The sequence below is a fragment of the Protopterus annectens genome, chromosome 5.part0 (genome assembly GCF_019279795.1).
Source record: "Protopterus annectens isolate FY-2018-M chromosome 5.part0, PAN1.0, whole genome shotgun sequence".
NCBI lineage: Eukaryota > Metazoa > Chordata > Ceratodontiformes > Protopteridae > Protopterus > Protopterus annectens.
Window position 1 is genome coordinate 1,759,137,240 of NC_056735.1, and position 12,320 is coordinate 1,759,149,559.

Below are 12,320 nucleotides of genomic sequence, written 5' to 3' on the forward strand. Positions count from 1 at the left end.
TTACTTTCCTTTTGCATGTTCTCCATAATCTTTTCTAAATTATCCTTCTTCACTGAGAGGTCCTGGATGCTGGAAATTATTGTGTGAAGTTATTTTTTCATAGAACTGTGCTGAGGAGAGGCTCTTGTGTAGCTCATAGTTTTGTCCAGTTGTACAGAGCTGGAGAACTTCTGACAAGACATTTCTTGATACAAACTCTAAAATTTTTATTTCTTGTATGTAAATAATCCACAGTATCAAAAAGTATAACTTGTGAGAAAAAACTTCAAAGTTTTTTAGGTTAGAACCTAAAAATCATGTCAGAAACAATCTTTATAGACAGAGCATCAGAAAAGTGTTGCTAACACTTCGGCATCTTGGCCACCCCCCCCCTATGGCAGTGTTCTTTCATTAAAGATAAAAAATCAGTATTTATATGCCCTAGATATGTAAACAGTAGGTGTGATAATGATGATATACATACAGCATATACAAACATGTTGTCTACAAATTCTGCATTTGAATTAATTTTCTTATTCTGTTTCATCTTCTCCATTTTGTTTCAGATACAAGGCAAGTCCAGCCCTCCCCACCATGGACATATGACCAGTCTTATCAGTATTTGGGGCCAATTGCAACATCTTCAGTCCATCCAGCAACACCAATTTCTCCTGGACGCCCAAGTAGCATGGCATCTTTAACTGCTGAACTTTCTACCAGACTTTCAGGTACGGTCAATCAAAAAGGAGAAAATGCTCACTGCAAACTGTATAGGCAAACACAAACAAAATGAAGAAATCTATGAATATGTCTCAACACAATACACTAAATGACAGTGAAAAGTAATAATTTCATCAAAAGAAGCTCAGACATAATGGTTTTCAGTCTCTTAACATTAAAAATTAAATTAGTTGTAAATACGTCCAGTGCATCTGTAGGAAAATTTGAAATATACATTTGTGATTTGGAGTATTTTGCTGAATTATATACCATACAGTTGTTCCTGCATACAGAAATGCACAGATAAAAACACAAACATAGACAGTCTCTCACACACACACACACACACACACACACACACACACACACACACACACACACACACACACACACACACACACACACACACACACACACACACACACACACACACACACAATGAATAATGGTTATGGACAAATTGAAACTTTGCAGTAAATTGATTGCATTTTTGCAGATTGTTCTTTTCATATCTGAAGGAAATGTTCTTTTTCTTTAAATTGTCCTTGTATGACCCAGAAGCTCATTTTTTCATTGTCTTTATGGCTGTATCAGCATGTTGTACCACGTTTCTGTATTGCAATGTGCTGTTGGTATTCCCTTTTCAGGAATTACCGGTCTATTACAAGGCATTCAGCACATCTGCATGATTCTGCTTCTGCTTATCAGCCCTTGAAAGAACTCTAAAATATGTGTCTCTAACAAAAGACTCAGTCCAGGTTTACTCTAGAGCACATCACAAAATTAAATGACCTATATGACAAAGCAGTCCAGAGTGAATATGGAATTATTCCTCCTATGGATTTTAGTAAAAAAGGTCATTGCCCCTTGAAGTTGCAATAACAGGATTGTTTTGTTTGCTTTACTAGTTTGTTAATTGAGGAGACCCTTTATGCACAAATGCTTGTTTGTTAACAGGGTGATAAAGGAACACTGACTGTTTTAAGTAAACTGCTTTGGCTCATACAACAACAGACCTCAAGAATTTGTATTATGTAAGCAGACCTGTGCACACTGTACATGCATTTCTTTTACCTGGGAAGCCTGGGAGCTGTGGCAGTGTGCTGTAATTCAGTTGTGGAGGTGCTTTGTTCTACTTGTTGTGCCCAGGCCGTGTGTGATTTGTAAAGTATGCACATATTTCCTTTGGGCCCATTTCATTATATTGTTACTTCCCAGTTTCTCATGCTCATGTAACATCGTATTTATTGATCGTCTGTCTGTTGCATTAGATAAGTTTTACTGTACTTTTTAATCCATACTTAGCTTAATGTGGATTGTCCTCATAACAGCACTTGAGTAGAAAATTCTGTTCATAGTCTTTTGTCATGTGACTGTCATCAGTATGTATAAAACCCTCTAAGTGAACGAGTTTGTACATGGAATATGTGATGTATAACTATGTATCTTAAAAAATGAAAGCATTCCATGGCAAGAATGCACATAAACACAAGGGCTGCACCTATCCATTAATCCTTTGTTCTTTTACATACATTAGTGTGTAGTTTGACATTCATAAATTGGTAAAGCTATGCAGTATATAGCAATCAAAAGAAAAATATGATATTATGCATGCATGAGAAAAAAGAATTGTGGCTAAATTATTCAGGCTGCAGAGAGAATGGATTCAAAGAAAGAAAAATATGCTTAGCAGATGGAATGGATGTCTTAAAAATCTACTGTCATACCAATATACTAGGGAAGAGCTGTGTGTGTTGTTTGTCTAGACTCCTGCAAAACATGCATCATGTGAATTAACTAACCTGAAGGAAGGTATCAGAGAAGTAAGGTGGGTAGTGGGTGGAATGGAAATGGAACGGAAGCAGCTGAAATGAATGAATTGGCATGACACTACCATTTAAGGCAAAAATGGCTCAGTTCTAAAGAACGGGACTCTTATTTTCTGTTGTGAATTTTTTGCACCTGATAGGAAAGAAGGTTCCTTTGTAGATGACAAAAATAATTAGAAAGGAAATGATTTATTAATTTTGGAGGAATGGTCAGGCATATCTAGGTCCCGAGCTGGTGCAAAGAAGTAAAGAATGATGCTCATGAGAAAAGCTAAATCATAAGAATATTTATTTGGCACAAGCTAGTAACAGCAACAGAACTGTAAGGCAGCCTTGGTTCAAACACTGAGCTTTTCCAAAGACGCAAATATAAGGTGGCGAATGAGAAGAGAGCTAGGATACCAGGAAATATGAAAAAAAAACATTAACCAGTAAAAATAAAGCAAGACATAATTCATACAGCATATGCAGTGAGATCCCGTTTGTTATTTGTAGTGTGCATGTTTCAGGAAAAACTGTCTCCATAATGGTATAAATAGAAGGGTGTTTGTCCAGAAAATTGCAACTAAAATAGTTCTTCATGAAATCATAAAGAGACTACAGGAATCCGCTGCAAATTAAAAACTAAGAAGTAGTGTAGGAGGGCAATACAGTTTCAGCATGTGTGCAGAGGCTGAAAAGAAGCCAAATCTGACCTCGGGAATAAAATATATGGACCATGATTAAGTTTTGTCAGGCCAATTAAGTGCAAAGATATGTGTTTCTTTAGACCCTATTACAGTGAATAAGAACATTTTTTTCACAGGGCTGAATAAAGTGGATAAAATGAAATTGATTGAAAGCTCACTCCATGCATGAAAAAGAAAACTGGCATACTGTGTATGGAAACCTTGACTAGTTTATAGCACAACAGGTAGTTAAGAGTTTCTTTGTTTAAAGTAAACATGTGCAGTGTACACAATAGAAGAATGTCTTGGAGACAACGTGAAGTATTTTATGGATGGGAGAGAGTCTAGCCACTGAAGTGATAGATGGGTACATTAGTGAAATGGTGGTCAATGCAGACAAAGCATATAAAGCAACTCTGCAGCCATACTCTCACACCGTAAATCAGTTAGTCAAGTATGCATAGGTTCATAGGTAAGTACTAGGCTAACTGTCCTTATGGGCCATTTTAAGCCTAGCCAATTTCCCTTTTTGTGCACAAAATAGCCAATCCCATTTGGTTATAGATTGGCCTAACCCATCCATGGTCGATAATTATATATCATCCCTAATGAGAATAACTAGGATTATGCCATAAATAATTTTAGGAGACCTTTGCATGGAATAAACCATTTAGGAGCTGTATTTGTCCATTAGTAGCACAGGGGGCAGACCTGGTATACATTTTTTTGTTTCCCATCCATAGATCAAAGCTGCATTTAGGAATGAACTTTATTTCATGTGAAAGGGAATCTGTTCCCTAGCAGCAGTATCCACTGTGAAATATACCTGTCCCTCTAAACCATTCTGTTAATGTTGCAGAAGGGGTTTAGATCCCTAGACCGAGTATTTCTGATGCCATTTGATGTGCCAATGTGCAGTAAATCCATCATTAATAGGTAGGATGGTGCTTTGTACGCCAGACACAGGTCACCTCTTAGCAGTTTGTAGGATACCAAGCACACTGACAGGGCTTTTGAGTCGGTCCATATTGGACATGTTGTTTAGGCCTTGTATCCTTTTAGTAAGGTATCTCTGTGGACATTCCAGTTGGTGCATGCATCTGAACAGATACATGCCAAAGGGGACATTATATCCTATGACTGATCTAATGAGGGCTGAGTAAAGGGGGACAATAATATCCCTAGATCTAGACAGAATCCCTTTGTTAAGAAGCTGCGCAATGCAGAAGGATATTCTTACCATAATAGACACATGTTGGTTAAAAGTTAGTTCACTGTCCTCATAAGTTCCCAAATCCTGAACAATTGGGTTAGCTCTTAGGGGCGTATTGTCAATGTGGTAGTTCTCTGAAGTAGATGACTTCCCAAAGGCTACAGTAATGCATTCTTTGGAATTTACTTTCAGGCCATATTTTTTACACCAGTTATTTATTTGAGTTAAACCTTTCTGCAGAATAGCTAAGTCATTTTGGGATTCAATGACTGCTCCTAACCTGCAGTCATTTTCAAACCAGTCAGAGCCCTTTGGTATTGGCTTTTACTTCAGAAAAATCGATGCCAAACAGGAGAGGTCCCAGCACAGAACCCTGGGGGACTCCAATGGTGACTGGTCTCTTTGTGGAGGTAACATCCCCTATTTTGATTATCTGCATTCTTTCTGAGAGCCAGATGGCAATCCAGCAGGTGACCTAGGGGGTTATTTCCAGTTTATTTAGCTTTTCTACTATGCCCGATTGAGGAATTTTGTCAAAACATTTTGCCAGGTTGAGGTATGTGGTGTTTACTGCTTTGACCGCATCCATTGTGTTGGTGACATTTTCCAAAAAAATCCACCAGGTTGAGTAAGCATGAACTGCCCTTGACAAATCCAAATTGAGACAGGTCTAAAGTTCGGAGGTTCCCTATGTCCTGATTGACTAATTCCATGATAAGTCTTTCCATGGCTTTACATGTGAGGCAGGTCAGACGTATGGGTCTGTAATTGCTTGGGTCTGAGGAAGGTCCTCCCTTATGCAGGTGCATGATTGTAACTGTTCTCCATTCATGTGCTTCAAAACCTGTATGGAGGAGGAGATTGAACAATGTTGTTAGGGGTGTGGCTAAATCATGCTTCATGCTATTACGTTACATCCAGGAATATTCTGAGGACCTATTAGTGCAGTATCTTTAGCTTTCTATAGCACTTTTAGAATTTGGTCTTTTGTGATAGCTGGAGTTACGCCAGTTTCAGGTATATCTAGAGGGACAGATGGATGGGAGAGAGAGGTAAAGTTAAAGCTAAATTTATTGGCCAGTGAGTTAGCTACAACGTCTGCCTCAGTGTAGGTAACATCGTTCACAATCAGCTCAGCACATTGCTGTATTGTGCTTTTAAAATTATGAACATATCTAAAAAAATAGATGAGAAAAATGTCAGAGATATGAAAAATCATAAAATAGTAAGCCCTTTGGCAGAACATTGTGATAAAAACCATGGAGGGGTACCTTTAACATTTAAAGTTACTATTTTAGAACAAATTAATTCTAAATATATTATTGAGAGTAGGATGAAGTATCTTTTAAGAAAGAAGGAATCTATTATAATTCTTAAATATATATACTGCAACCCATACAACTTAACAGGGAATGCAATTGGAAATGTTTTATTTAGTGATAAAATAATTTTTGTGTTTGATAATTAAAAGTAGGAATTTAGTATATTAATCAATTAATGAAATTGATAAGTGTTTTTAGATGAGTTTGTAATTGATTAATTAATGCTTATAATATAAAAGTGCATGTCATGTGTAGTTTAGTTACTCTGTAAAGGCTATTTGGCCGAGGCGCTACGAGGTTACAGTGTTGCTGTTTTTGTGTTACAAAAAGTTGCTATTTTAGCTACATTTGAACTGTATCAGTCTGTTGCTGTTTTTATTGGATTTTGTATCAAGTTTGCTGCTGCTTATTCAGAGTTGGATTTGCTGAATAAATGGATTCAACTAAAGAAACCTGGAGAAGTGGAATTGCTGGGATATAGTGGTTAGTTTTTTAGCAACTGTTTTTGTGGTTTACAATATCTAACAAAATACATTGTGACTGCCTTTGGCTTGGGTGGCTATTTTAGCTTCAAACTTTGCTTTGGTGGATTTTATTAAGCTTCTGAGTTGTTTTCAATGACAAGGCCCCTAACATCCTGGTAATTACTCTTCTTAATTTTGGTCAAAATTACTTTCTTTTTGTTATAAAGCTTGTTGATATTATGGTTCCACCATGTCGGTTTGTTTCTATGATTGCCCAGCACTTGTTCCTACGTCATGCAGCTGTTTACATGCTGGTATAGTGTGGTGATGTACACTTTTGCATATTCAGTGGAGTTAACTGCGTTTAATGGGGATTTGAAGCTTGTCAGTGTATTACTCTGGAGTAGGTAGTGTGTCTTAAATTTCTAAAGGTACCTTGTGTGGAAGGAATCACTAGATTTAGTTTTATTTCGAAGGAGACTGGTTTGTGGTCAGACCTAACAAGTATGAAGACACAAGGGATGGTGCAAGACACTCCCTTATTAGTAAGGACAAAATCCAAGATGTTATTCCCCCAGTGGGTACTCTGACTAATTGTTCCCTGGCATTTGTATTGATAAATTTAGATTTTAGACAGAATTTAGATCACCTAACATAACATATAATGTATACAAAACTGTTTTTCCTCTTTCCTTATTAAATTAAATGTGAAGACTAAAAGTTGTAGTACTTTAGCAACATGTTTTTTTAATGAATTATTATGCCTCTGGAATGGAATTTATATAATTTAACATATAACCAATAGCAGTATTTTAAATGCAGTTTGTTTCACTGAATTTTGCACATGGTCTTTATAAAACAGAAACAAAAGTACCTTGTGTGCAGCCTAGCAACGATCACATGACCAGGGCAGTTTTATGTTACATGTCAATTTTATTAAAGAAGAAGAAAAAAGTACTGTTTTGACTCCAGTTTTGTATGCTTCTTCTATTAACTGTGTTTGAAGGCTTTGGTAGATTTAAAAGTGCTGCCATAAGGCATAATGAGAACAGGAGAAACATTTTTTTTTTACAAAGTAGGCATTTAAAAGGTACAAAGGAAATGTTGTAGGGAAGAAAAAATAAATAAGCATGTTTTCATTTACAGTTGAGGCTTCCCAGAACTAGATAGGAAAATCATCTTGCCCTGTTACTGATAGTACTTTGCCTAGACAATGGGTAGAGTTATTTTAATTGAGATGCAAATGTCAAAAAAGATAATTCAGAACAGCAAGAAAAATGCTCATCTATTTTAGATGAAGTTTAAATAAAAATGCTGCAACAAGAGTCATTTACATTGGAAAGGGAAGCTGTAACAGCTCATATCAGGTTAGAATACCCTTCTATAAAACTGGCCAGGCCTTCCTTACTACCAACTCATTTGTAAAGTTAAGTAAACATTTTATTAACCAAATGCATACCATGATAAACTGATGCCATACTACATAAATAGAGAGCTGCGTCTGTAATCTGCCATACTGCATTTATGTTTGACCAGCACTGTAGAATCTGAGGCAGTGACCAGGGACCAGACACTAGTAAGTTAGCTACCTAAAATGATTCAGTCAGTATGGACCTACCATATTTGTGTTTGCTGTTATCAGTTACAATGCATTCTGTGTTACAGAGAGATCTGCATTCTAAGAAGCCTAGCCAAGGTATGAAATACCATCAAATGCAGTGGAACTGGTTCTGTAGATATCCTTAAACAAGGGCACACTACAGATAAAAACTGTTCATTGAAACGGTTTACTATCATTTTATTGAAGTGGACATGGTCGAATCCACTTTGCGCAAAGTCTGAAACTTGAACATTGAAACTGTCGAACTTTGATATATCCAAAGTACAAATCTCACCACTATCTTAACCCATGTTAACACTTGTTCCTAGGTCAAATTCGGACTGTATTTTTGGCTATATCGGAATTCGGCAGTGTAACTTTTCTTGGACGTGAGTCAATGATACGATTATTTGACCGAGTCCACTTCAATACAGTAATAGTAAACCAATTGAAACACAGTCTGCCAAATCTGTTTTGCCAAAATCTGTTTGTCTAAAACCTTCTTCTGAGATGGGATTAGGAATGAGTCTCACCCTTCCCCCTGCCAAATGTAGCCTACTCTGAGGTCACAGCAGCTCAGAACCGAGTATATTTTCAAATGGTAAGATCACTGGTCAGTGAGCTGTTTGATAGGGAAGATTCATGGAATACTCATAAGTAATTTATCATGACAAATGCCGTGCTGTAGAAGTGCACACTTCTGAGTTTGCTTTCACTGCAGCCTTATGAGCAAAATTGTTACCAGTTTGGATGTGTTTTACTTGAAGAAATTCACCAAATATATAACACCACTGGTAAAAGAGACTCACCAAGGTCCATTTCAAGGGAGTAGATCCCTTTATCCCAAGATGCAGTGACCGTATCGTTGATTATATTAAGTGAGGGAGGGCACATAAAGTAAATTATATTTTTATGTTTGCTGAAGGAAGTCTTTCTTTCTGCAAGGCATTTTTGTTTTAAAGGACTTGTACTGCTGTTCATTTTGGCACCACAGATAAAGTGATACCACTGTCATTCTGATATGCAATAGTTTGTCATGCTGTCAGTACACAAGCTATAATAATATTAATTGTATCCTAAGTGAGGGAGCTTTAAGTAGTTCCACAGGAGAGTTTGAAAGATGCAGAATTTTATCAGATATCTAAATGAGCCACAAAATAAGGTGCCAGAAGAGAGAGTAGGCAAAGAGTAGTGTAAATTCTGCTTGTACTGTGTTACAGAACAAAGTGGTGTGACAGGTGTCTTCCATTCAGTTTGGTAGACGTTGGCCCACAGTCCTTTTAAATTGCTGGTATATGAAGCCTGAACCAGACAGATGTTCTTCATGTTTCAGTCTTTACATTTGGGTTATCTGCTTGCAGGTCGCCCTCAGTCGGCCTGATTAACAAAGTCTTGGGTCCTGCGTTGGTTGCTGTCCCTTCATCCATGAAGTTAGGTCATCAGAGGTATAAAACATGCAGCCGGCACCATTATATTAGTCTTTCTTGCCATGCGGTCCCCGAAGCAGAAGCAGTTCACAAGTGCCGGTTGGCCGACTCCTGAAATTTTCATTTTCGAGTTTCAGAACCGAAGCCTTCAACTAAAGCTAAGTACCCCATTGGGGAAACTTTTTCTTGCTCCTTACCAATGTCAGCAAAAGTTAGTAATTGCATTACTTGTAGAAAGCAAATACCTCATAAAGATTTTCATTCTTACTGTAATCCTTGCCTAGGCCCTGACCACAATGTACCTTGCTGTCAGTTGTGTGCTTTATTTAATCAGCGCACTGTCTGTCGTCAGTATATTTTCGCCTTTAAGTATTTTGGTTCTCAGTTTAATTATCCAGAAATGTCGTCGTTTAACCATCCGACTACCGGTATTCCGAAAAAACGCAAAGATAAAGACAGAGACAGGCCACCGAGGTCCAAAACTGCTGACGACGCTTCTCCTAAGCCAGTCGCCAGTTAGCTGGTACTCAGTGAGGCACTTTTGCAGCCCTTGATACCCGCTACTTCTGATTCGCAGGCCTCTATTGAGACCCATTCGGAGTCCGGTATGCCACGAGATGCATCAACTATGGAACCCGCGGATGTCTCTACCTTGGATGGGTCCAGAGCTGCTGTGCAGGCACCGGCTTCTGAGGGTGTATTCAGGCCTACGGACTTGCATATTAAACTGATGCCTCCTTCTTTACTTAGGCCTAAATCTCGAACCATGCCTAAAAAAACGATGCCCAGACCACATGCTCAGGCCTCTATACCTAAAAAACAAGTGATAAGAATGGCTGTAGATCTAATAACTCTAATCAGGACTAGCCACCCCCCCCCCCCTTCTAAGAGGCCTAGGACTGAAGTTAATTATGAATCTTCCGATCAGGATTCTGTTTTTTCTGATTCTTCTGATGATCTGGATTTGCCCTTATCTACTTATGAAGATTCTGATGCAGAGAACTCCATTCCCTCTGCTTCCTCTCTTGAGGATTTTTTTTTGGGGGAACCTTACATACGCTAAGAGAGCATTTCCACTGGGAAAGCCAGGATTTTTCTGATTCAAAAAAGAGGCTTAGGGATTTTCTTCTCCTAACTCAGCATAGGCCTTTAGCTAATCCTCCTGTACTAGACATTGTCGATGATGCTTTTTCGAAATCTAAATTGGCCACTGATTCCTTGCCTCCTGCTCCCAGAAAACCTGACAGATACTACAGGGTCCCTGAGTCCCACAAGTTTCTTTTTAAAAATCCTATTGCAGATCTAGAGACTATTTCACAGGGGCCCAAGGGTATTAAGGCTTCTACTGCTAAAAATCCTACCCCTTTTGATAGACACACTAGGGCGCAGGATAGATGGGGTAAGAAGGTTTACACTTCTGCAACCTTGGCCATTAGGGCTTTAAACTGCCACTTTCATATGTTAAAGTATCAGCAACATGTTATTGGACTGCTTAAACAGAAAATTATGTTGATTCCTGACTGTGTGGAAAATAAAGAATTGCATGATTTAATGCATTCTGCTGAACAAGTTGGAAAACATACTTTGCAGTGTGGTTTTGATTCATTAGAGGCCTCTTGCAGGGCTGCTTTTACTGGGTCTGTACTCAGAAGGCATGCTTGGCTTAAGGAGCAGTCTTTGCCTGATCATGTTAAAGCTAAATTGTTGGATGCTCCCTTAAATCAGGGCCGCCTGTTTGGCAACAAGGCTGAGGAAGTTCTTAAAAAGATGAAAGATAAAGCTAAAACTATGCAAACTGTTAAATGTTTCTTACAAGTTCAGCCTCCTTGATTAAGTAGGCACTGGCCCTCTAAGAATTGGTCCTTTTCAGCCCCTTCCAGGTCTTCTCAAGCCAAACCCAGACACAGCAAAAACCCCAGGTTTCAGTCCCAGGGGACACACAGGACTAAGCAGTGGGGGGCCGCCACTTCCAAATCTGGGAGTAATAAGACTCCCCACTATGGTAAATTGTTTCACTGACTTCCTTTTAAAATTTCCAAGCACTTATCAGCTAACTGCTCCTTTGGGGGGAAAGATTGCTCTTCATGCAAAGAATTGGGAACTCATTACCCAGGACAAATGGATTTTAAATGTAGTGTCCCAGGGATACAGATTTCACTTCCACACGGTGCCAACACCAAGTGGGTGGCTGGACCTACCCCCAAATCAGTGGGCAGAGGCACAAAAACAAGCACTTTCTCTCTTAAACATGGGGGCTATTCAACTGGTACCAGAAGAGGAAAAGGGACAAGGTTTCTACTCGAGACTTTTCCTGGTACCCTGAAAAGACAATTCATGGCGTCCTATCGTGGATCTGTCTACTCTAAACACCTTTTTGGAGATTCCAAAATTCAAGATGCTGACGTTTCACCAATTACTTCCTATGCTAGGCAAAGACACCATGTTGGCAACACTAGATTTAAAAGAAGCATACCGGCACATCCCAATCAGGGAATCTTGCAGAAGATACCTACGCTTCAAAGCAGGCTAAACGTACTATCAGTTCTCTGCACTGCCCTTTGGCTTATCTACTGCACCCAGGGTATTCACAAAGTGCCTAGTTTCAGTCATTGCATTTTGCAGGCAAAGAAATATTCAAATATACCCATACCTGGACGATTGTCTTATTTCAGGCAGAAAGCCAGGACATACTTTTGAAGCATCTGGCCTTTGTTCAAAGGGTTCTAACTTGTCTGGGGTATACCATAAACAAAAATAAATCACACTTGGTACCCTGTCAACAAATTATATTCCTGGGAGCAAGCTTGAATGCAACTTCCCAGATGGCTTACCTCACGCCAGAGAAACAAATTAATTTGACAACCATCTGCAAACAAATGGCCACAAAAACCCTGCTATCTGCAAGACAAATACTGCAAGCCTTGGGGTTCATGGCCTCCTGCATTCTTCTAATTCCATATGCAAGACTGCATATGAGTAAACTACAGTGGTATCTAAAAAGCCTATGGGGTCAACATTCTCAGGATCTAGAAGCAATGATTCCTATCATACCTTGATTATGCCTAGAGTTCCTTTGGTGGGCAGAGACCTGCCACCAG

At 38.8% G+C, this 12,320-nt stretch overlaps 1 protein-coding gene across 1 annotated transcript in view; it reads left to right on the forward strand.

Moving 5' to 3' along the window:
• The window catches only part of RUNX1 (RUNX family transcription factor 1), a 254,787-nt gene that overhangs the window by 224,927 nt on the left and 17,540 nt on the right, over positions 1-12,320 (forward strand). The window contains exon 5 of the mRNA XM_044071554.1: positions 546-707. Coding sequence (XP_043927489.1) covers positions 546-707 — 162 coding nt within the window. The remainder of the gene's footprint in view (positions 1-545; positions 708-12,320) is intronic.